This window comes from Hermetia illucens, chromosome 7 (assembly GCF_905115235.1).
Source record: "Hermetia illucens chromosome 7, iHerIll2.2.curated.20191125, whole genome shotgun sequence".
NCBI lineage: Eukaryota > Metazoa > Arthropoda > Insecta > Diptera > Stratiomyidae > Hermetia > Hermetia illucens.
Window position 1 is genome coordinate 14,927,715 of NC_051855.1, and position 25,993 is coordinate 14,953,707.

Consider the following 25,993-nt stretch of genomic DNA (forward strand, 5'->3'; position numbering starts at 1 on the left):
AGCATCTTCAACATCAGCCTGAATACAGGAAATATTTGGAATAAGATGGTATTCACACGTGAGATATTTACATCATCATCTATTGACCAATTTTCACTTGGCTCGGGATTTTTCCCTTTTTGTGAATTTAATTAAAGTCCTTTTTTCTCATAGAATTGTAACCTAACCTTTTTACCTTTCATTACCTGGACTAAGCCCATGATTTTCGTTCTTTACATTAGATTCTAGTTAAGGAAGGAAAACATTTTGACGTCTAAATGTTAGTTTTGCTGTTTTTTTTTCAGTCTGGTAATGGATGTGAGGTCCTTTGACGTCGTCTCCTAGGGGTGTAGAGAGGTAGTATTGGAAGTAGTTGGAAAGAAATTAATTTTGAAAATTTTTTTTGGAAAAAATGAATTGAATTAAATCCGTTATTTTGAAAAGGACATGCAGATGACAAGCAGATAGGCAATTTTTTCGAGGTCTTAAATCTCAAGACAAGGACAAAAATGCAGAAACGTCCAGGGTATGGTACTAGAGCTATTACAAGAGAGATGAACAACTATTTGTAGAGAGAGCTCCTAAAAATTAAGTTTGAAGAAGGAAGGGTGAGACTATATCCGTGGCTTAATTGTCTGCTTTTGGGTACTCACTTTCTACTGTTTTCCATAGACAATTCCTCCAATTTTGAATGAAGGCCCCTTCCAGAGAAATAATCCGCCCAGGGCTCCATCGTCTTCGGGTTTCATCCTGTAGTGGATATCACGAAGGACTTCCGCAATGTCTTGCCTTCCGTCGCCGTCCTTCTTCGTTTTCTCATCTTCTCTGTTACTGGCTTTAGGTTTGTGGCCTACTTGTCTTCATATAGACGGGTCTCTGGCGGCGTAGCCAGTTGTTTCCTTTTATCCTTCTTTGCCTTCTTTTTTTTGGGCCCTGGAAACTACTTGGATAAAGTCGCCTTCAGGTACGGCTATCTGCGGTCCGTTTGGCACTTGTACTGTTCTCAGCGAGAAGTGCGGCTGTTTTGTGCTTTCCACGCAGTATCTGCTTCTCTCCACGTTCACTTGTAGAAGGAAGTCCGGCCCAGTAGTTCCATACGTCCATTTTCGACGTCTTCTTTGCTGACGTTCTTCTGGAAGAACGTTGCCGACCGCATACGCTTCATCTCATGTTGACTTGGTGAAATCATGCGGGTGCCTTATTTAATTGATAGTGCAGTATTGAAGGGATATGTTTCGTCGGTGTTTGGCCAAAATTCTTTTTCCATTTCTCGCTTTGTCGTTGAAAAAGATAATCACAAAGATATTTATTTAAATAAATCAAATTAGACATACATGTCATTTTAATTATTTTAACTATTTTCATTTCTATTTTCCAAAGGTAAAGTAGAGCCGCATGCAGCATCTAGTTTTAATATGGGTTATCTAGTTTCACCGTATTCCTATACAAATGGGGCAGCCGGTGGATTGCCTGTTTCAATGGTAAGTTATCTACCTTTTTATCCAATATTTTCTATGAATTATATATAAAAAAAGATATACCATTTGAGAAGTCGCATCCTGGGGTTAGTCTTGCGTTCATATTCCGCAAGTTCATCAGTGCGGGTCTAAGGTGACTTTTTGTGAACCGTGAGCGGTAAAATACATCCTATCTCGATATCTGCTCAAGTAAAGTTAATAATAGCATTTCACAACATTTTGGAGATTCACCGTTTAAAATCACCTATCTAAAGTTTACTGCAATATCGTCCTCTCGGTCGCCTTCTATGGTTCTAAGTGTTGGCTGACTATAAAAGGCAATGAACGACGTCTTGCGGTAATGGAGACGAAGATGTACTTTACGAACCAGACATTCTTTATCTTTTTTGTTTTATTCAAAATATCTAAGTTGAATTGAAATCCGTCTATCGAATCACTTTATTGTATATCCCAAATGACCATCTTCTTACCCTTCTCAAAAGCAACTCAAATCTCCCAAAGATTTCGATAAATTTCTTTTTCAAAATTAAATAATTGTCCCTGAATTTTTTTTCTGTATAGTTTCATTTTGCGCTCATTTTTCAGCCATTAAGAAAAATCCCAGATAATTCCGCGATACCGACTGTTGGCTAGCTTTCAGGCTTGCTAGCTTCAAAGTAATCGAAAGCGTGCTTTGACTTCAGCTAGCATCTATCAGATGCATTTATGGAAGAGGGTGTGCGTTTTTGTCCAAGTGTGTTAATGCGATGATTGTATGCGTGATACTATCTTTTATTCATGCTTGATTATAGTGGTGATAATGTTGGTGATAATGATGACGATGGGTGTAATATAGAATTATAAACCACGACAAGAGGTGGAACGGAAAGAGATTCAAGTCTCCTGTTCACTGTAGATACGATATTGCTGCGGTGTGCAAGCACCTGGCGTACTGTAGACCTATTTTAAGATAGGGCTGAATATCTGTAGCTCTTCTGCGTAGATATCGTCGTGCTATTGCTTCTGTTTGTTATTCTATCATTTTTGGTATTCTCGTTGTTGTTTTTCTCAGTTCGTTTCTATCGAAATATAAGGCCCAAAACAGAAGTAGATAAAAATCCAAGAAGCAAACGTTGGACCTAAACAACTTCTCCCTACGTGATTTATACTTAACTTTACGATCTTTGGGGGTCGTGTTGCTGATTATTGAACAACGAAAGTCGGCATATGTGTGGCATCCGGCCATCTATCTGTTCCGGATATGTCGAGTTGTATTGAACGTGCCACAACGCCGCCGACAGTACGGTCACGGCATGATGCATGCCATGCTTGCTACTCTTGGCTTCTATCTTACGTGGGTTCGTCTATCATTTGGTGGCCATGCTGATGCACTTGAATAAGATTGAATCTTGTTTTATGTGAAAATATGTTTGAATATTGAAAGTTATCTTACGGCTGACTCGTGTCATCAACACCATCACTCTGCAGACTGGCGATGAGGGAGTTTCCGCGGTTGCCTTTAGATTGATATTTACCTATTTTGTCGATGTCCTGGCAGGTTCTGTCTGTTTTTTGTGGCGGGAGGGGGATGCAGGTGCAACACACAGGCATTTAGTGAGTCCTTTCTATCACTCTGTGTCTTCAAGACAATCACAAATATCTGTCACACGGTTTGGGATTGCGATCCCAGAAATGACTCCTCAAACCCTCTTAATACTCACGTCATCCAGACAGACCCCTCCCACAATGGGGCCTCTCTAGGCATGATGACATGAAAAGCCTTTTGATCGCATCAACTACTTCACCTCTAAAAGTCAGGAGCAGTGTTTGAGAGGAATTTCTGTCCAATCTTCCGCCCTTTCTCACGACTTTTCATGCACAGTGCAAAAATGTTAATGATCATAATTGAAATATCAAATATATAGTACGGCAATGGTAATTATTTGGTGTGAACTTTTAAAATTATCGGTTTTTTTTTCCTTGTTAAAGTTGTAATGTTTTCCGTGGTATTTTGCTCAGTCGCGGATTTTTTTCTGGTTTATTATTATTTGTTTGTTCGTTTTTTTTTCAATTTGGCGCCTTTATGCGCCAGCCCCTCGTTTAGTATTTAGCATCCAATTCATATTGAAACCTTCGTAATTGATCTGCTGAAGAATAAATAGATGGAAATTTTTAAACAGGTGTTCAAAGGGTTTTCTGGAAGGGGATTGAATTATTTTTGTTAGGGAACCTTTGGATACTTTTTCGGTTTTTTTCCAGTTCGATAGTGGCGTTGGTTCGAGAACCAAGTTGGCAGCGTGAAAGTAGGTAATGTTTAACGTATTACGATTGGGCGGTCTTCCCCAGGAAGCTCGACCCACGACTTCAGGCTCTAGTTAGGTGTACTGAGTTGCCCCATTTTTTCGAATTATGTTGCAGGGTTCTATTCTATTTCCTCTTCATACACTTTCTGTGCTAGCAGGTCCTGGACGCCTTAGCAGTGATTTAGATTCAGCTCGATGACTCCCATTTACGTAGAATACTTAAAGCGATCCTGTAGGCTGGACACCTAGTGTTACCCGTTATGTGGTTGCAATCGCGATCTTCAATTTCCCTGCATAGAAGGGAGTGAAGGTTCTTACTGCAGTCCTTCGTCACATCTTCGACACAGTTCGGATCTATCACATTTTTCTCGGAAAAGGTGTAACGATTGACAACAAATGGTGGAAAGGTGGGAACTGTGAACGTTCACGTACAGTAAGTTACATAATTCTATGTCGATTTTAAGGATGGGTCCCCATACATGCAAAAGGGAGGTGTCGATTTTTTTCAACTAAATATAGTCATGTGAGGATATCCATCGCATCGATCATGGAATAGTTGCAAGAGAGACGTCCTCGGTGCAAGGTCGCGTAATTCCCGCTAACGAGAATTCACTTGCCAAGATTAGTCTGAGCATCGAAGTCAATGGTAAGCGACCTACAGGCCGGCCACATTAACGGTGACTTGATAGGCTGGATGGGGATTTTAAAGCCCCGTGACTGCATTTAGATCAGTGGTTTGACAGACCAAAGTGGCTCAACTGATCAAGACGAGCCGAGCCCGCCTCTGAACGGAACAAAAGCTGGAGAAAAAGAAGAAAGTTTCCGGGTAATGTCCTGTTCAAACGAATATGTATGCATGCCATACTTTTTTAGTTTATCCTGCTTTCTAGTTTCATGTTGCGACCTTTTCGATATTCTTGGAGAAAGATGGATATTTTTTTACGATACTCGCAGTGAGTGAAAATCAAATCATTGAGCGATTTAGGAAGAGTCGGTGCTGCACAAAAAATGTTGCAGTATTGAGCTCCCGGTTACCGATTTTTTCAAGTGACTCATGTCTCCTAACACTACCTAATCCTTTTTCAATTCGCTTCTGCTTCAGGCTGTGATTATCACTCCTATAATTTGAGAGTAATCTCAGATCGGAAAATTGAATTTCAAACATTTCCTTTTGCTTTGTTCAAATGCTCTTCAAAGGGGCAGTACAAGACATTCTGAAATATGCACTTCATCCTCGACGACTTTTTTATTACTTTGTTTAAAATCGTTATTCTCATTGCCCTACAAGGACAAAAAATAAAAAAAAAGACAGATCATAATCATGTCACCCCTTCTTGTTTGACTTGTACTCAATCTCGGCTTATCAGTTTGTTCCAGATCTCCTTTTATACATGCATATGTGCAGAGGATATCTACATAGTTTATCCTCTGTTTGTTGTTTTTTTTTTCATTTCTTCTATCTCAGCTACAAATCAAATCAATTACGCGCATATTCTATACAAATTATATGGGCCAGGATGTCCCTTAGGACTATTGTAATCACTCATTTTCATCAACTGTTCTCGTCATCCTTATGTTCGAACTATTCGTTCATTTTATCATCATAGTTGTTATCATCATGGTCATCATTGATCCTGTTTCGAGGGCAGCAAAACAAAAGTATGAGCAAAGAATGAAACGACCCTTTCATCAACAAATGAGGGTAACTAACAACTTCCCATCTAAAAGAAATTATCGACAAATATTTGATAAAATCACAGAGTATTATCTAAAGACCCTTCCTCTTCGACTATGTAACTGGGGTTGGAATTGATGGCGATTGGTATAGTCCTTTCACTTGGATTGTGTGTCTCGCTACATACCCCCGCACTCAGGGTATCTACATCATGGATCTATTACAGCACTATTACCACCTCTCAATGGGTAATGAGGATAGGAATTAATGTATTTTAAAGTGCAAGGGCCAATGTTATCCTTTCTAAGATTTTTGTGTAAAAATAAGACCTTATTAAAATCGGTTTACTCGAGAACGGCTCAACCTATTTAGATGAAATTTGCAGAATATAATTTTATAGGAACCCTAAGGGAGGGGGATAGATCCCCATACAGGCGAAGGGGGTGCACACTTTTTTCTTCAAATGTAGCCACGCCACCAAGTGTCAAATTGCACTTAAGTTTAACATTGGTTACAAAATGGCAAAACGAAAGTAAGATCGGACTCTTCCTTAGAGCTTCGGGTTCTCAATTTCTTTAGTGAAGTTCGGAGAACAAAGATACATAATGGAGATTTTTTACGGTGCTCGTACTGATAAAGAAGCGAAAAAGCAAGTGTGGTAGATGAGTAAGGTGATAATCGGATCATATAGCGAACGAGGAGGACATAGATAGTGAAAGGGTCGGTACTGTATAATAAGGATATGAAATTTCATCTCAGATGAGATAGAAGGGCAGAGACAAACGAATATAAGGATCAATAGAGGAAAAGGGAGACACCCAATAAAGGAAAAGAAAGAGATTTCAATCAACAACTTTGGGTTTTTTTCCAAATGCCGAATGTATCCTTCAGCTGACTACTTTTAAATGCATCTCTTCCATCGCAATCTTTAATCCTTTTTGGACAGTTTTAAGGGTCCCGACAAATATGTGTAATCACCCGACCTATATGTTTTGATTTTACTTGGTCCAATTTTGTCAGAAGATCTTGCACTAAATAGGGGCAGATGGTTCCCGAAATAAAGTACTTGTGTACACTACATGTTACGAGACAACAAATTTTAACCTACCTACAAGGGAAAAATCTTTTAATTTTTTTTTATTGATATCTTTTTAGCCTGAAAACAAATTCATGTCGAACCTACTTCACAAAAAAAAAAAATGATCAGATTTGTTTGATTGTTTCTGATGAAGAAATTCCTACGAAATATTGTAATACAATAAAAAAATATTATCACTTACTAAGAATCAGCTATTGCACTCGCATTGACGTATTAGTTTTATGTACCCTCAATTTTGTTGTTGTCATTGCTTTTTTTTATCTAATCTTCACATACATTAGACGATATGCGTAGCATTTTTATCAATTTGATTTTTTATCTATTTGCCCGTAATCGGTTCAGAATCGAATACGTTCCTCATTGTATCTGAAATACACATCTTTATTTGTATTACAGTGTCGTTTTTCATTGTTGCGTTTTCGGTTAAATTTTATATTCCTATTGCAAACTCACTTGTAAATCTTGCGTTACTGCTCTCCTTCAGTGTAAGATTTCACAAGATATACAGCATTTCGGGAACCATTTATTTCTTCCCTCAGTGCACGGCCTTTCTCCCTAATCCTTATGCTAAATTTTATGTTCAATTTATTTTTTTTTCGATCCCTGCCTCAATCAATTGGAGCTACTTCGTTCTACCAATTTTTTAAATGAAAATCAATGGAAGCTTTTCATTGACCTTATCGCAAATACGGTATTTCGGGAGCCATCTGTTCGCTTTTTTAGTACAAGATCTATCGGATGAATTGCAGTGACATTACACTGTATTTCAGTCGCTCCTACTGTGACACTGGAACATTGGAGCTCTTGATCCTTCTGGGTGTTTCGATTCAACAAAAGAGTCGAAAAGTTGAGAAAGGAAATTGGCTTTGTCGCGCAAGCATTTATTGAAAATCATTGGAAACTATCAACTCTCCAATGATATGCCGACCAAAGAAATCTCCGAGGTGCTGAAGCAGTTTGTTCCAATCACATCCACAGGGATCAAAAGAGCTTTCAACGAAAGACAGACAACACCTTGTTCTTTCACAACCAAAGAGGATTTTATAAAAACCTCACCAGCTCCGGTCCTGAAAATAACCTCAATCAGGATCAGGTAGAAGACTTCTGGAGAAAAGTCGCTAACTCAATCGTTACAATTTAAAAGCAGCATAGCTTCCATACACTAGGCATTCATGCGAGGCCTTCCCCAAAATAACCATGCTTGATATAACTGGAGTTGACGCTGAAGCAACCCTTAAAAAGACAGGTAATTGGAAGGCGTCAGGACAACTTCTTGGCAGAAAAGGTTCAAGAGCACTCACCGGGTGGTTTCAATTAGGAGGTAGTTAGTCAGCCCCAGTTTTAAATGAGAGACTTGATTTGAAAGATAGTTCCTTTATTTTCGAATTTTTGAAATGTGGAAGCTCTCGTAGGAGTCTAGTTTCCTAGTGTCGTTTACTTCTTTCAGAATTTATCGGCGTTATCCAACGAAAAATGGTGTCCCAGCCCCCAACCCCCTGTTTGTGGGTTGCCCCTATTTTTTGTAGATTCGGTCTCCTTTAGATGTTCCACACGTTTTGTTTTCCCTACATAGCTCATGTGGCAGTCTGGACGGGAAATTTTATATATGCCACTTTTTTAGTACCCGTCTTTTCATCCTTAACGGATTGTATCCGGGTCTTCAGTAAGTACCGTCTACTGGTCGATGTGACCTGGAATCCACGTTTATATAGTTGCCTTTTGATGTCGTCAGACCCAAATAGATTAATGTTACCCATTGGCTTGATTCTGTGTTTGACTCCTGGAGGAATGTTGAAATTTGTTGATTTGAGGCCTGGCGTAGTTTATTTGTGATCCGATTTATGATCAAGTTCCTGTGATACCCGTTTTACTTGGCTGTGTGAAGGAAGTAGTTCGTTTCCTTTTTTGCTCTCCTCGTTGAGCGGTGTTGTGACCATCCTGGGAATCATAAAGTTGTATGCCGCTATCTTGTGATAGAAATTGTGGTTTGAGGTAGATGGGGGGCTCTAAGGTAATGTTCTGAATTCGGTGACCGAAGGGCGGGGCAGTGCGCATTAGGGCTGTTGTAGGTGCTCCAATGAGGCCCAAATGACAATTTTCATGTCTTCGATGGAATGGGGATTTCTACGATTCGAGAGCCCATAAAATTATTAGCTATCCAATAAGCTGATCAGTCAACTTCCCCTTACCCTTTCAACCAACACCCTTATTTTCTTTTTCCATTTTCCGTAGTCGTGACCTCATACGCTTCTCGACGTGACCTAAGCATTCCTTTTTTAAAATTACCTCGCCCCCATACGGCAACAGTGCCAGCAACAGGCCGACCATAGTTTCCCGTTCCTCTCATTAAGGGAGTGTATTATCTTTTCTGGCTGACGGCGCTGTAGACACTAGCTATAGATTTTCCACTGAAATGGAGATCCTGTCTTTCACAGATTTTTCCATCGGGGGAACATGAGTCTGGTGATGCCTCCAAAATTCCTGCCTCGTCGACGACTTGATTTTCCAAAGTCGCGAGTGGATTCTGTGTGTCTTCCTACCACTTGGAGAGTTATAATCCTTTGTTTCCATCTTCACTTTGTTAGTAGTTGAAGTGTTTCCGACAAATGGGGATCTAGGAATATATTTTCGCATGGTCGGGTTGAAACGCATCATTGCTGTGATGCGAACCTTCGGATACTGCCTTCAGTCCATCCTTAGGTTGGTCGCCCCTCAATCGGGTTAGGCAGGAAGAGAGTTCGTAGGTCTTTTTATTGGCTATATGCATATATGCATGTAGATCAAAACCATGTTCACCAAATAACCATAACTACATATTTCTGTGAATTATAAGCTCGGGAAAAGAACCCTCATATAAAAGAGTGCTGAAAACTGAATAACCAAGGATTGTGTGTGCAAAAATTTGTGATGATTACACGCAAGCGCAATTATCCATAATTATCAGATGGATTGATGATGATCATCATCACCACCATGATCATATCTACTACGATTTTACTTTATCTCGTTTGCCAGTTGTTCTGCCCCCCCCCCTTCCTTTTTTTCTTGCTGCTTTCTGTCTTTTGTTCTTCGTCTGCATATTGAGTTCGAAGTACATTCTGTATTTGATTTCACAACTCAACATGGATCATTCTGAGACCTCTCTTCATCTGAACCTCATTCAACTCAGGCACCTTACTGAGCTTGTTATTGTTGTTGGACAAGGCAATTTTTGAATAAGCACCATTCCACATTTAAGCAATCATCTTATTTTGCGTCCTCCCTATTTTCTTCACACTCATCATGCTAATGAGCATTTAGGAGAGATCTTCATGTCCATATACTATGGCACTCCCTATTTCGGAAACGATTCCCGACATATTGTGAGGGCCCGGCGTGATTGGACTCGAGGAGAGATGATTCCATAGGCTCCGGGCGATTATATTGTAAGCAGGGCCCCTCTTTTCAGTTGAAGCATTTTTTATTCGTTATCATTTTCATGACTATTATTCTTATCGGTTGAGTTTCGCTAATTAGCATGTAGTTCGGTATGGCTGGATCGTGAGGGAGGTTAGATGGATTTGATGGTTTATTGTGGTAGCACCTGTGGGGGAGGAAGACTCATGAAGTTTGGCAAATTTTATTCTGAGTTTTTTTGTCAGTATAGAATACCAAAAAAAATTCATCTCTCGCCAGATATGCCCCCACAAACTGATCAGTATCAGTTTAGGTAGGGGAAGAAAAAAATCAACCAACTATCGAACTTGCTTCTTGATCTTGCTTCACATCCTTGTTCTATATCTTATCTTTATTTTTTTATATTACTTATAATTTGATGCTTTTGTATATATATTTTTTTCATTTTCCTCGTTTTCTATTTCATCTTGACATGGCTCCCTCAACGCTCCTAAATGGACACGGCTCTGTATGGTGTGCAAGAACTACAACAAAACAAAAACAAAACTATCCAAAATCAAAAAAAAAAAACCATCAAATTGAAGAGATTTAAACAACCCGTAATCATCTTGATTAGCACATTTATCATCATACCTTTTATACATCTAACACCTCGTTTGTTCTGTCGTCCATGTTTCACTTCCACACTAATACTATCAGCAAACTCTGATCGGATAAAAAAAAGATAAAATAAAAAAAAAAACAAAAAAAGATAAAACAAGAGCCCTCAGGATTCTTTTTCTACATCTTTGGCTGTTAAGAACCAACTCCAAGAAAAAAGAAACTGGAAAAAATAGAAGATGAAATAAAAATAATACAGAAAAAAAGCAGATCTGTGTTGAGACCACAACTTTTTCAAAACTTAACCAACCAACTAACCGGTTCCCTTAAGAAAATACAAAATACAAGATAGTTTTGCTTACATACATCTCTTACAGTTGGGGTCCATAACGTGTGGTTTGGGGGCATCAAGTTTTCTTATGACGGTGTTAAATCTGATTTTTGTCTTTCCATGTAGATGTATTTATCTGAAGGTATGGTGATTGTATGGAATATTCATCTTCACCTTGTTCAGTGTTCTTGTGCTAATCATCATTATCATCATGATCATCATCAACATCGTCATAATTTCAGCAGCATGGAAGCAGGACCATGATTATCAAGCACATTCTTTGTTGTATTTAATCCTTCATTCCCATGCATTGATTCTCATCCATTCATTTTCTTTTTGGATAGATACTAATAATAACAATTAAAGAAAATAGATTTCATCATTTGGTTGGCTATTTTCAAACTATAATCGATCCAAAAGTATCTCATAAATCAAGGAATAAACAAAATGGTCCTTAAAAAAAATCAAATCATTCAAAATCATCATTTTGAACGTTGAAATTTGAATACTCACATGATATAAATTGTATCTGTATATCCGAAAATTTATCTACACGTGTTTGATATTTGACATTTGATCAAGTTTAGTGGAAAAATGAAAAATGATACTCTTCTGAGGTTTTTATCATTATGCTAAACTGTTTTGACTTGCTGAATCTTATTCAAAAAAAAATCAACAACCAGTAGATTTGCTTTTAGATACGAACGGTTTTAGAGTTTCCTTTTTTCTTGTTCAGAATTCATATTTCAGATTTATTTATTAAATAAAGAAAAATAAATATATATTAAGTATAAAATATATATATATACATAAAGTCACGCTTTAAGGAGCAGCGGCAGTTTGGTTTTAGGGCAGGGAGATCGAGAATTGATGCTGTCATGCAAGTCGTGGAGGCCGTTCGACGAGCAGTGGCACATAGCCGCCGAACTCGACGGGTGGTGCTCCTCATAACGTTTGACGTCAGAAACGCCTTCAATTCCGCAAGATGAAAAAACATTCTAGGCACACTAGACTTGCCGAACTATCTCTTATGGATTTTGAGGGACTATCTGAGTAACCGCTCCCTGCTCTATGAAACACTAAAGGGTCAAAGGATGGAGGTCACGTCGGGGGTAGCACAGGGATCCATCCTAGGGCCGGACCTCTGGAACGCTACCTACGACAGTCTGCTTAAACTCGACATGCCAGAAGAGTCGCGACTGGTCGGCTACGTAGATGATGTCGCAGCGCTTGTTGCTGGACGCACTGTCGAACAGGCGCAAAGCAGACTCGGCATATTGATGCGAAGAAGTAGTCATCCTGACTAAAAAGAGAATTCCGACCCTGTGTCCCATACCATTCGGCGAGTCGATCATGAAGTCAAAATCAGCGTTAAAATACCTCGGGTTGACTATTGACTCAAAGATGAGCTTTTCTGAGCAAATCCAAGCAGCAGCGAACAAGGCTGCGGGTGGAATTTCGGCGTCAAGTAGACTAATGGCAAACATTGGGGGTCCTACGTCTAGTAGGCGACGTCTCCTGATGAGCTCAGAGTAGTCTGTCCTGCTCTACGGCGCAGAGGTATGGGCTGGGCCTCTTAAAAAGGAGGTATATCGTAAACGCCTTGCGAAAGTACAGAGACGGAGAACTTTACGGGTGCCGTCTGCGTACCGCACTCTCTCCGAACCGGCCGTGATGGTGATCACGGGAGTTATCCCCGTTGCTCTTTTTGCTGGGAAGCGTCAGGCCATATACAAGCGCAAGGGAGATGAGCCAAGGGGCGGCAACACACTCTAGACGAGTGGCAGCTCTCTTGGCAAAATGAAACTAGAATCAGATGGACTGCGCAGCTCATCGGCAACTTAGGTGCGTGACTGAATCGGAAGCATGGTGAAACTGACTATTTCCTTACCCAATTTTTAAGTGGGCATGGAGGTTTTCAGTTTTACCTGCACAAGATTGGAAAGGCGCGTTCTCCGGATTGTGTGTTTTGCAATGGAGTTGTGGACGTCGCCCACCACACTTTTTTTTCTTGTGGAAGGTGGGATGGGGTTCGTCAGCACCTCTATTTAAACACAGGGGATCTCCCTCCAGACAACATTGTCGAAGAGATGCTGAGGACTGCTGACAGGTGGAACCGCGTTGCCCATTACGTTCGGGCCCTTCTCGTTGCTAAAAAGATAAAACTCGACCGGTGGAGGAGCCGGATGGCAGGGGGTTCCTTGAACTGACAGTTCCCTTTCTCCTCTCCCCTCCCGTTGGTGAAAGGAATTCCTGATTTGAAGGCTCCGCAAAGCGGGAGAGTTCGGAGACTAGCCCGAAGTAATGTGACAAACGGTTCCAGACTAGCTTTCTGACGATGGGGAGGTGTTTAGTTGGTAGTCCGACGACATACCGAATCGGGAGTCCAACACTGTGTGCGTAAATGCATTCACCTACTCGACCCCAAAAAAAAAAAACAGGAAGTATATAATGCTAACCTATGGAAATATCCGACGTAACTAGTAGCCTGACATATAGTTTTTTTCTTGGAGTAGAGTAGGTAAATGCGTTTAGGCACAGAGTGTTAGACTCCTGCAACAGTACGCTGTCGAACTACCTACTAAAAACTGCCCTGTCGTCAGAGAACTAGCCTGGAACCGTTTGACACATTACTCCGAGCTAGCTCTCCCGGCTTTGTGAGCCTTCAAGTCAGGAAATCTCTTTCACGAACGGAAGGGGAGGGGAGGAAGGGAGAACTCTTTACTATCCGATCCTTCTTCGCACTAAGAAGAGCCCGAACATAATGCGCAACACGATTCCAGCTGCCAGCGCTCTTCAGCATCTCTCTAACAATCTTGTCTGGTCCCATGTGCCTGCATAAAGCTACTGACGAAAGCCGTCCCACCTCTTGCAAGAGAAATAGGTGTGTTCAGCGTCGTCCACTCAATCAGGAGATCACGTATTCCCAATCCTGTGCAGATAAGGCTCAAAACTTCCATACTCGCTTAGAAATTGGGTAAGGAAGTAATCCATCTCACCGTGTGTTACCCGCATCGCATCAATATGCCAAATCTGCTTTGCGCCTGTTCAACAGTGCGTCCGGCAACAAGTGCTACAACGTCGTCTGCATAACCGACCAGGCGCGACTCTTCGGTCATATGGAGTCTCAGCAGACTATCGTAGGAAGCGTTCCAGAGGTCCGGCCCTAGGATGGATGCTACTCCCGACCTAAATTTCCATCCTCCTTTGGTCCTCTACCGTCTCATATAGCAGTGAGCGGTCTTTCAGATAATCCCTCAACATTCGCAAGAGATAACTTGCCTCGTGGAATGAGTTTGCCAGTGTGTCTAGCATATCTGTCCATCTTACGAAATTGAAGGCATCTCAACAGCATCTATGACCTCCATAATATCATCCACTGTGGATCTCCCTGGTTTGAACCCGAACTGCCTTGGGAATAATCCCCCGGTAGCGCGGATCGCTTCAGTGAGTCGTGATGAGCTTCTCGAGCACTTTCCCGGACGTGTCGAGTACACACAGCGATCGGTATGCAGACTGGAGCTCCAGGTCTCCTTTACCCTTGCTGATCAGCGCAAATCTGGTCACTTTCCAGTGACAAAGAAAAATGTCCTCCTTCAAGCAAGCGTTGAACGCCTCAAGCAGCAATTCTGACCATTGGTGGAACACCATTTTGTAAACTTCGCCAGGGATGTTATCAGGGCCTGGCGCCTTCTTGTTTTTCATAGTGAGAACCGCTTCTTCGAGCTCTCTGATTGCGAAAAGGAGGCAATCTTCGACGCTTTCCGCGCTGTTGACATCAACCCGTACAGGATGTCTGGGGAACAATGTCCCTCCACCGACACAACAGTGATGTCAGGAATGCTTCCTTCACAGCGTGGGTGTCGAAAAACGTTGACGTGGGTATCCTTCTCATTAAATATTTTTAATTGCCCGAAAATGTAAATCAAAACAAGGATCAAGTTATTTTTTCCTACTCTTCACATAACATATCCATCAACTATTTATTGTTTCGGATGTAATGGAATTGAAACGGATAATTTCCATGCATGTAGGTTTATGCACTAGGAGGGAGCGAAGGAAGACCGTTTTTTAGTTGCATCACTTATTTCAGGTTATAAGGCCATTACGTTTTTCATTCCATCATCTCGTCACTCAGCACATTGTATCCCATACTTTTATATCCTTGTCAACAGTACTGTACTGAGAAAATAAGGATATGAAGTATGGATAAATGTAGAAGCCCGTCAAGAGATAGTTGAGGTATTATCATCTCAAGAATATTTTAATGTTGATGGGAGTAATAATCCTCGCGTTAAATATAATGGCATTCCCATTAAGGATGCTTTTGTTTAAAATTTTTCCAAGTATATTATAAATTTTTGAATTATATAATAACTCTTTAGTGCATATTTTGAATATTCAAGATGGAAGAAAGGATATAATTGCAGGGTTATCATGTAAAACCATTTATTCTCTTGAAAATCCGGGACCTGGCTGAAAGTAGTGTGACCTCTTCCCTAGAATTTGAACGATCACTCGAATACTATTGAAATCTCTACCCTAGGTTCCCGGGGAAATGTTTGAGTAGAATCAACTCCTCTTCCTTCCTTCTTGTGCTCACGCTTGCATTAGTCGGTTGGACAGGCTCATTTTGAAAAAGAGTTCTCACTGAAGAAGTCGGATAATGTGTGATAGGGTTCAATTGACTCTCCATCCAGCTAGCTTCTAATTCATCAGACGAATCAAAAGGATAGCTATTGATGCTCTTGTTCAATACCAGATTTCGGTTCTTCATTTTTAATTGGAGCTGGCACTTGGCCAAATGTTTTATTGATGGGCAGTTCAAGAGGCCCTTTCTAGACTAGCAATCTGGGCTTCTTCCCAATAATACAGCCTGAAATTGGTCCGCCTGTATTTTTCTTTAGTATAATCCATTTAAGACCGACCTGATTTTTTACCTTCTATGGGACATATAATTACTAGTTCACCTTGAGTGAGGCACGTCTACGCTCCATCATTGAAGCGTTTGCCAAACTATGCTTCAGCTCTCTCCAGGACCTCCTGAGAAGCTTGCACCCCTTCGTCGTTCTGTGTCATGTTTCTAGGACGATCAACAACAGCCACCTTGAATTTTTTTTACAAGACAATGCAAATGGATCTAGCGCTGCTAATGGTTAGGTTCAGTTCCACCCTCGGCAGAAACCACACTTCCTAGAAATATAAATTGATCAACGCTTTCGATGCTCTGCCCATTAATGTCGATAGCTACGGCTGAGAACTTTGGTTTTGTTGGTGTGTAGCTGTTGGACTATACCTGCATCTCTTTCGTGATCCAGACCATGAGAGAGTAAATAGATGTCATCCTGGTAGTCAAAGTGTTGGGGGGAAATGTTGTGGTTCAGTGAACTCCTCCACTTCCTCCGAACAAGGCAGCATGAAGACCGTCACTGATAAGAAGAAGGAATAATCTCGGTGACAAAGTGGACACCCTGGTTGACTCCGCTTTGGACCTCAAAATCCTCTGAGATGGAGTGGAAGCTTCTCGGAAAATCATGGAGGGAGTTGAAACAAATTGTCAGGAGCCGATAGCTATGGCGGTAGCTGACGTGCCATGACCCACCTGGGGACCTATGGCTACCATAATTGTTCAAATCAATTTCCATTTGTGCACTCTTTAATTTCTCGCGGATATTTAGGATTTTCTTAGACATATTTTACTTTCATTTCTTTTTCTTCTCTTTCATATCTTTTTTATATGATTTGACGGTTGGGTTCTTATTAGATTCCAATCGTATTTAGCTTGAGGGGGCTCTGTTGCTTTCGTTCAAGCTATGCATGTGCATCATCATCATCATCATCATCGTTCCCTTCTTTGTCCCAATATACATATGTATATATACGTTGAATTATGGTGTGTATTCTCACTATCAAACACATGCTCCAAAACAAGACTTAAACTTCTCCTGATCGAGATCATGTTTGTTTTAAGACAACTCTTGTTGTCGGAGTTTGTGTGGTTTGTATTTTTTTGTTTATATGTTTTTTTTTATGGTTTCCATGTCTGTTCCTTTTTCATGAATTTCTATGGATGTATACAAGCCTAGCTTCCATGCATATATGGATATATGTGGGCACGGAGCAGAGAGGATATTGCTGCGAAAACTTGAACGCCTCTTGATGGGTTATTTGTTGTTATTATTCGTTCCACAGGAATTTTATCCATTTAAAGCCTTGTTAGGAGCCATGAAAATTGGGAGCTCCGTGATTTCTTCTATACATATATGCGTACATATATATATATTGAGCTGGAAGCATTGCTTATTGGTTTTTTTTTTTTTGGCTTGGGCATTTTCGAAGAGTTGTTAGGCCCCAAGCTATACACAGCACATTATCACCGATTATTTGGTGCATGGGTTTCCTGCGTTTTTTGTTAGTATCCATACTCGAAAGAGGCTAGCCTTTGAGTGCCTTGTTAAGCTTTGGACAGTGTTTTTATTGCGCATATCTAGTTAGCTCAGCTATTCGAGACTCTCAACAGTTTCCTTTCGATTTCATTCGTTATCCAATTTTAAAACACCTCCAGTCTGAATCCTTGTGCAGGTTTAGCACATTGATTACCTACATTTGAATATAGGTCCCAGGTCTGCCTCACTTCCTACCGGGTTTATAATAACAGAGTCAATTGTGCCATGCCCATGCAAGGAACAAGAAGAGCGAAGAGAGAAGAAGAGAGAAAATAGAAACAGAACCTTAAAGATTATCCAGTCGACAGATCGAAACCTTTTTTTTTATCCCTTGCAAAACCAGTTGAATGTGCACGTCTTCTCGGATGCAGGCTAATGGACCACGAAAGATAACAAGATGTCTTTAATTTTTCACCTTCTTGTTAGTTTAGTTTTGTGGTTGTAGGTTTTGTTTTCGTTATCTTTTTGAATTTTTGATGACAGGGATCGGTTACTTGAAGATATGAAATAACAATATGAGTTCGGTACTTCTCGTGGTCGTGAGCTAAATCCGGGTGGCGTGATTATCAAATGGTTCTTGGGCGGCCCTTGGATTCTTGCGACTTAGATTTTGACAACCACACACTAGCCACAATATGAGTAATTCCCTGTAAAACTTCGAAAACAGGCTGTAGGATGACGTTACCTTGCTTCACCAAGGAAGCAACTCTTGTAGGAGATCAGCCAGATTTAAGGGAGGGGAAACTTACACTCCAAGAAAAGATAGTTATCCAAAAATGGAGTGATGGGCACCAAAGCTAGTGGTAGTGCTGTGACTTTTCGCCGAGCACGAAAAAACATGGCTGTTCAAACATGACTTCTTTGATTTTTTGGATTCCTCGCAGGTTTAATACAGAGAACTACAGGTATCTGAGGGTCATAGTCTTAGCGGCAATACCAATGACATGCTTGACTGTCACCAGTGAGAAAGTACGAATGAAGTTGCTACCACCCAGATTGACCATGTCACCTGTATACTTCCTTGAACACCAAATGATTCTGTCCTTTTTTTTCTATTCATTCGTTGACAGTAATTATAATAACAACAATAACCGTGTTGACCACATTGATGATGATGGACAGTGAAGAAGGAAGGATAATGATTACCTTATCCTGTTCAATTATTGGTTATTATAGCGACGAGATGTTGAAAGGAAAACAAGATCGTCTGTAGTTACAAGTAAATTCGGCCTGAAGGGGCTATTTATGTACCATTAAGTTGCATTTATGGTTGGAGTTAGCTTAAAAGAGAGGACTGGACTTGCTGCCATTCCGTAAATAATTTGCTATGTAATGGATCACTAGAAGAAGAGATTTTAAAGCAGAGGTTCTGGCTTTTAGAATAGCCTTCCTCTCGTGATTAACCTTAGTCAATTGGGAAAGACTTTTTGACCATCATAGTTACTACAAATGACGACTAATATGAGGTTCGGACCTTAGCCTTGACCTTAACAGTCGGATGCTCTATCAATTGAGTTAACTAAGCCTACTCGTCAATCGGTAGAGCATGATGGAGGGCAGGGAACTCCAGGGATCCCATATTCAGGGTGATTTGTAAGGACTTCGAAATTTGTAGATGCTTTGTAGTGATTAGTTATTAGCAGAAGGTTCCCTTGAGTCACAAATCGCCGATTACCGCTGAAAAACATTCTCGATTGCTAGGAGTATTATTATCATTATTTTTACTGGTACCCACATATACACAACTATAATATATCAATCAAGTCTATAACCGTTAGGAATTTTAGAATATTTCCGACTTCCAAATCTTTCAACTTTGCATCTGGTATTCAGTAGCCTCCCAGGTGCCTCGACCTACTTTGCACATAGTTAGATACCGTCCCAGGACGCATATAAAGGTTTCGACACACTCTGCACAGAACCTATAGGCAGTGTCCTCTTCATTTTTTAATGTCATGGCCATAAACCCGTTTCCCATTTCACAGAATGGTTCTGGCGTTTTCGAAATATCTTCAGGAAAGGCAGTGATTTGATGGTACGCCGTGGTGATAAACGACAGGACCATGTGTAGTGGAGAAGACCAGCAGGTATTCGATGGTCTGCAAATACCTTGGTTTAAAGGTATATCAAATTCTTTCTTGGCAACAGCCGAGCTTTTGGGGTGGATCTTCGAGAAGATAGGGGAACTAGTAGTGTGGATGTGCTGCTTTACATCGTACTTGGCTGGCTAGAAGAGACTGCCTTTCAGTAGTTATGTTGCTCTATTTTTGAAGGAGCTTGCGAATGCGAGGATCTGGTCCTTCTTCAAAAATGTCTGACAGACTGACTGTTGAGCAGGTGACATGTTTTTTGGAGGTTACGGGGTTTGTAAGAGACTTGTTTTGCCGAGCTACCAGCAACCCATAGTGGCCTAGGGAGTCTGCGCCTAAGATGGTACTGCTGGTGTCCACCGTGTAGATGTCCTATTCGCTCAACTCTCTGATACCGAAAAGCAATTTTCAATGTCATGGCCGTAGCGATTCACGTTTGCGTGCGTCGGACAAGCAAGTTGTTCGCTCCGCCATACCAGCATGTTATGTTATCTACATTTATTTAGATGAAGTACTCCTAGTGGCTGAGTTGTAAATGAGAAATAGTCGTGGACTCTAATTGATATTATAAAACCATAACGCCTTTTACATCTGCAGTGTTAAGCTTCCGTATTTTGGATTATAGATTTGTATCTATTTATTTTCGCTTGGAAAATTTAACTCAGTTAGGTGAAAGACATATATAGGTGTTGCAGTTCTATCTTCTACTAGCTGAAAGAGCGTTCCTGGTAGCTCTTCAGTCGTCTTCAATCAAAACAATTCATCATTCTTATATTTTGCTTGCTCATTGTACACGAAGCTTACTTCATATAAATCCTCCTTTTGCCTCCATGTTATCGCTACTGGCTTGTTTACTTTCGATTTCCTCTCCTCCCCTTGGCCGGTCTTCTCAAAATTAAAACAAGATAACAAGGTAGACGACGTTCCCGAGAAGCTTATTGGCATTTCAAATCCTTCAAGCCAGAAAAAAAAAAACGAACATAGCCCGAAATTTAATACATTGGAAAATAAAAGAACGGACGAATGGACGCTAAAAGAACAAGCGAATGGTCGCGAGCAGAGAGACTCAATTCCAACAGAAGAATACACAGAGACCTCAAAAACAAAACCCAAACACCAAAAAATCAAAAGTTGTTGCGGTAACAAGGTATCCACTTAACATACTGCTATGAAGGTTCTTGGTTCTTATACGTACTTAGATACATAGTTTCATCTTACAAGCGCAAGATACGCGCTAGACTGTTTCAGTTTTTTCTGTTTTTATTCACCCCGTGGTTTTTGGCTTTGATGCTGTGTGATGCTCCTTTTCAGATTGTCTCATGATTCTTCACGAAAACGAGGCTCGTATGGAAAAAATCTAGTTGACTAATGCAGGTCAAAATAAGATTAGATTTATCAATCAAATTATACGTCAGATATTGGGCTGAAAGTCAGAGATTTATATATTTGTACTTCAAGATATTCCTTTTTGCATCTTCCTTTCGTGTCCTACTAAAATCTCTCGGTTATAATTTTACAACGCCTACCTCCTTTATCACTCAGCGTTTTAGAACCATGGTGAGCCTGATGTTTCGGTTCTCAAATAAACCAGAAAAAAAAATTTAAAATAGATTCGGTACCTCACCTAGGAAAACTCTGTACGAACGAAACCCTAAAGACAGAAACAAAATCACAACCATAAAACCCATCAGAACATCAACAGCAACAACCAAGCGTAAGAACCTTCTTTAAGATCAACAATCTCCAAAACAAACAAAAGACTTAGAAGAAAAGAGACCTCGGTCTTCCACACATGCACAACATACCAGACCATGGTTTATAAAAGGCACCAACAACAATAATAACAACATTCTTCTTCAGCAGAATATGGTGTGTGGTGCTCAAGAACATAAAATTAGAAAAAGATCCCAACTGAAAAAAAAAAAGATAGCTTAGAGTTTAACAGATACATATACTATGGAGGTTCATCCATACAAACATAAAAAAACACAAACTCCTGCACACAAGGGATGATGAATCAAGAAGCCCAAGAAGAAGAAGAAGAAGTAGACGAATCAACAGAAGTTGAATCATAGGTGTAATTTTTATAACCAGATCTCTCTCCTTAAAGATAGAGGAGGATTACAAGAAAACTGGTTTTCATGAATCTTTTCTCAATCACTCGAGAAGAAGATTAATCTTTTACCGGTTACTGATGTATTGCTGCTTTATATATATACATGTATGTGTGGTTTTTTTTTTTTTTCTATTTTAACTGAGGTAATACAGCTCGTTTGTTAAAGAAATCAAGTGGCAAACCATTATTTCCCAGTACACGCACCTCGCACCTTATCTTTTTTTTCGTAAATGATGGTATCCATTATAGATTTTATTTTGTACCTTATGTATGGATATATAGTTTTAAATATTTACATATATTTAAGATTGCATAGAGAGTGTGGTGTAGTTGTTAAGTAGGAATGTATCACACCTTCGTGGAGGGAAAGTATCGAGTGGATCACACAAATGTTCTGATGGGATCTTCATGCTTTAAAATTTTTTCTAGTTTGGATTTAGAATTTTATGCATTTTTCCGGTCAGGAATGACTTTTTGATAATTTTTTTTGTTATTCCGATTGTTGGTGATTAGATTTTTGATGAATTTTGACAGTTTTTTGACAAATTTTGGCAAAGATTTGATTGATTTTAACCGCCTTCCCAGTCAACAATACTAATTAGAATGGTTTTTGATAAGATTTTTCAATGAGTTAGTCCGAATTGGGCTCGGATGATTTCTTTTAATAAGATTGTAATGAACATAACATGAGAAGATGAAAATGAAGCCACGACGAAATCCGCAGCAATCTAATCTGAGTTGTTTGAAGCGAAAATAGAGTATTGGGCTACATACCTCCCGTTTCCAATTCCCTCACACAGAAGTAAAAACGTTTTACTTTTCACCTTTCTTCCTTGCCTGGAATCGGAAAGGTAATCGCATGCAAAGTATTGAGGACGGCCTAGACTAGCGCCTCGCTACAGTTCGCCGCTCCCCAACTAGCACCAGGAGACCATCAGCTTTTTCCTCGCCATAAGAGAGAGAGAAGGAACAGTAACCTCGTCGAAATCTTTTTTTTTTTTTTGTTTGGGGGGTGCGGTAGGGGAATGTATATACGCACAGCGTGTTGGGCTCCCGTAACGGTACGGCTTCGAACTACTAAATAAACACCTCCCCATCGTCAGAGAGCTAGCCTGGAACCGTTTGCCACATTACTTTGGGCTATACTCTCCCGCCTTGGGGAGTCTTCAAATCAAGAAATTCCTTTTACCAACGGAAGGGAAGAGGAGGAAGGGAACTGTCAGTTCAAGGAACCCCCTGCCATATGGCTCCTCCACCGCTCGAGCTCCATCTTCTTTGCAAACGAAAGTCAGGGCAAGACACTCTACAGGGCCTGGAGACATCTCCACCGGCACCAGAGAGACTTTCCTAGTGAGGTCTATGCCTTACCCTTTGTAACAAAACGCAACACACTCACCAGAATGACTCAACTTTCGTACTATAAGAAAAGGTTAGGAAAACTCTACTCTACAAGATGGGATGGGAAAATTTGGCTTAGGAACACTTGCTTCTTGGGAGAAAAAGGCGTGAAACCTAAGATTTGAAAGATGAAGCTACGTGTATCCTAGTCGAGAACAATATTGAGAAACTATCCGACACAACAAAACGAATTTGTGAGCCGGAATAGGCTATCTTCCACTATTTCAAGTAACCACAGGAAATTTTGTTCCTGAACCTAGGAAATGTTCGGCACCCACGTTGGGCGCCAGATTTAGAATCCCCTCTTTCTCTAGAATGATTAACTGTTCAAACTAAATTCTAATGTAATTTTCCAATAATCTAAAATTCTGCAACCTATAAAATAAGAAAAAGGAACTAGGAATCCTGGTTATCAATGACAACAGTATCTTCGGACTAAGATAAAGGTCAAGTGATAATTCAATCAAACCCAATCGTTCTTGTTACCGTTTCTCATAAAATATAATAAATATCTACCAACATGGATTGAGCAAGAAAGAAAATCTAATCTTTCCAATCCCATTCAATTAATCTATGGATGGCCTTCTTATCAAAATAACAACATTATGGAGGGAGCTTCATATATACTCCCTTCCAGCACAGAGAGAAGGATACATATTTGAGACCGTGGAAAAACTAAAACCAAGGCAAGAAGTATTCAACCCCCATCTACTTTTTGCCCTTTATAGCAGTACTTTGAACGATTAATCTGGATGTCATACTTGATTTGATCCAAATTACGTATTTCCCATTGACACATAATGACTTCTCATTCAATTTAGTAAATGTTTCCATTCATCCCCAGTCCTTGACCAGACTACCTGTATCAGATGGTCTTAGTTTTTCACCTCCAATACGAGAGTCAGGACACATTCAATTTTTTTCATTAAGCAATTTAGGAGTAAACAATTTCCCAGAAGTTTTTCTTTTGACCCATCACTTGTTGATTATAGTTGAGTTTCGGTCGTTCATTGCTCTCTGTCCTTTGTCTCGTCTTCTTGTTCCATAGATCAACCCCGATATCCTGATTTCATCCTTTCAAGGTTTCGTGTGGAACAAAGCCTTATTAAAATCGATTCAATGTCTGTCTGGCTATTTATCTGTCTGTCTGTCCGTCTGCCACACAGGATTTACTCTAAAACCGTTAGAGCTATCGTCACGAAATTTGGCCAGAATATGTGCAACAAGTTGCATCTTTTTGTATTGGATTTAAGGGAGGCCTCCCAATATTTTCGAAAGGGGGCAGCAATTTTTTTCACAACATACGATCATGTGGGATATCAAATGAAAAGGCTCAATTAGTACTTTTCGGAAATGATCTAATATTGGGTGAAACACAGGTGATTAAGGACTCATATAAAGCGAAGTCATATCAACGGTGAAGTTGAAGTTTGAAGACATTTCCAGAAGTATCTTGAATTTTTAGCTGTCTACGAGCGGGAAAAACGTCTATAGACAGTTTGCCACACAAGATGAACACAAAACCTTTATATCCGAAGCGTCCAGATTCCGGTATTCCGACTTGTTTCGCTACCTCAAGATTGCATTCTTAGTCAATCTATACATGCGACATACAGTCAGTCACAGTATTATTGGATCACGGCGTTACACAAGAAGGAATGCACCAAAGAAAGGGAAATAACGCTTAATTTATAATTGGTTTTGCAAAATTTTACAAATAGAAAACTCCAGGACACAGGCATCCAAATTTTCGATTGGGTGACGACACAATGACCACTTTTCAGCTCCATTTTCCCCCTGGGTGCATCAAATGTCAAACCGGAGCTTTGAAAAGTACTAATCGAGACCTTTCATTTCCCGCATGATTATATTTGGATGAAAAAAAAATGGAGACCCTCCTTTTGCATGCACTATATGGAGACTTTGAACTTAGGAGGGAGCTACAGGGCAGGGAAACAGGATACCTAAAGCCCAGGAGGGCATTAGACTAATCTGGAAAAGCATTGGATGAGGAGTGTGGATAGGCCAACCTCACAGACCTCTCGCGAAGAGAGCTCTTCATGTCACACAATGCATTGCCAAGGCTTGTGACGCGTTCATACCTAGCAGGTACTCATTCCTCAGTGGAAGACCCAACTACTGGTGGAATAGTCAATTAGCCAGCCTTTGATCAGGCTGCCACCGAGCCAGACGAATGGCCCGAAAGCCGGTAGGTAGGAGTGATCAGAGACAAAAGGAGCATGTTTACAAGGTAACTCGCAAAAACCTCATGATTGCCATCCAGCGAAGCACGAGGGAATGTTTTAAGGAGCTCTGCTCGGAAGCGGATGTAAATCCGTGGGGGAGTGCCTATAGAATCGTGATGAGACGGTTGAGAGACCGGTCATCCTTCTACTTTCTTGTTGAAAATTATCCAGGTCCCCAGTAATAGAGAGGAACTGACATATTTCAGAGATCTCTGAATGTGACGACAATTTCTGAAGTAACCACGGACGACTTGTTGGAGATCTGCAGCAGAATAGGTAATGCCAGCCCCCAACAGACTCTGGAACCCTATAGAGAGCCCATCGAATTTCTTGCGCAGAAAACTTCAAGAGAGACCACTTACCGCAGCCTGCACACAATTGAGAAAGCATTTAAAGGAGGAATGAAGTAAAACCTTAGTCAGTTACTGCCGTACTCTGGTTTTCTCGTTAATTAACAAGTGAGTTCCGAGGAAAGGGTTGTCATAGGAAGTACTGATGTGAAGGTTTCTATTTGTGTCATTACGGACAAATAATTACAAATAAAGCTTTATTTCCCTGTAATACCGTGACCGAATATTACTCTGACTTACTGTATGCCGCGTTCCGAAACAATTGAACTTTACATGTAGAAAACGAAGAGAACCAGGACTAACGAAAGAGAGCGCCAATTTTTCATTGCAAACCGTAGAAAATTTCATTCAGGATATTCGAGATATCACGTTGTTTGCTGTGTATCAGTGGAAGAGCGCAAAGGTCAACAGTTTTAGGAGGGTGTCAGGGTCAAGTTGATGCCATATACCCAATGATTTTTCGACTTGAAGAAACGAATGGGTGGGGCTATCTTCTAGTGCCTTTTT

The 25,993-nt window shown here is 40.3% G+C and overlaps 1 protein-coding gene and 1 long non-coding RNA gene across 6 annotated transcripts in view; one reads left to right on the forward strand and one right to left on the reverse strand.

The window, feature by feature from the left end:
* The window catches only part of LOC119660910 (protein pangolin, isoforms A/H/I/S), a 160,892-nt gene that overhangs the window by 27,271 nt on the left and 107,628 nt on the right, over nt 1-25,993 (forward strand). For all 5 annotated transcript variants that reach the window (XM_038069871.1, XM_038069870.1, XM_038069873.1 and 2 more), the window contains exon 4: nt 1,360-1,460. In XM_038069871.1, the coding sequence (XP_037925799.1) occupies nt 1,360-1,460 (101 nt within the window). The remainder of the gene's footprint in view (nt 1-1,359; nt 1,461-25,993) is intronic.
* Nucleotides 10,283-10,834, reverse strand: LOC119660912. The gene is made up of 2 exons (XR_005250497.1): nt 10,543-10,834; nt 10,283-10,433 (listed from the first exon to the last, which is right to left on the reverse strand). It is a non-coding gene; the product is annotated as an uncharacterized LOC119660912 (long non-coding RNA).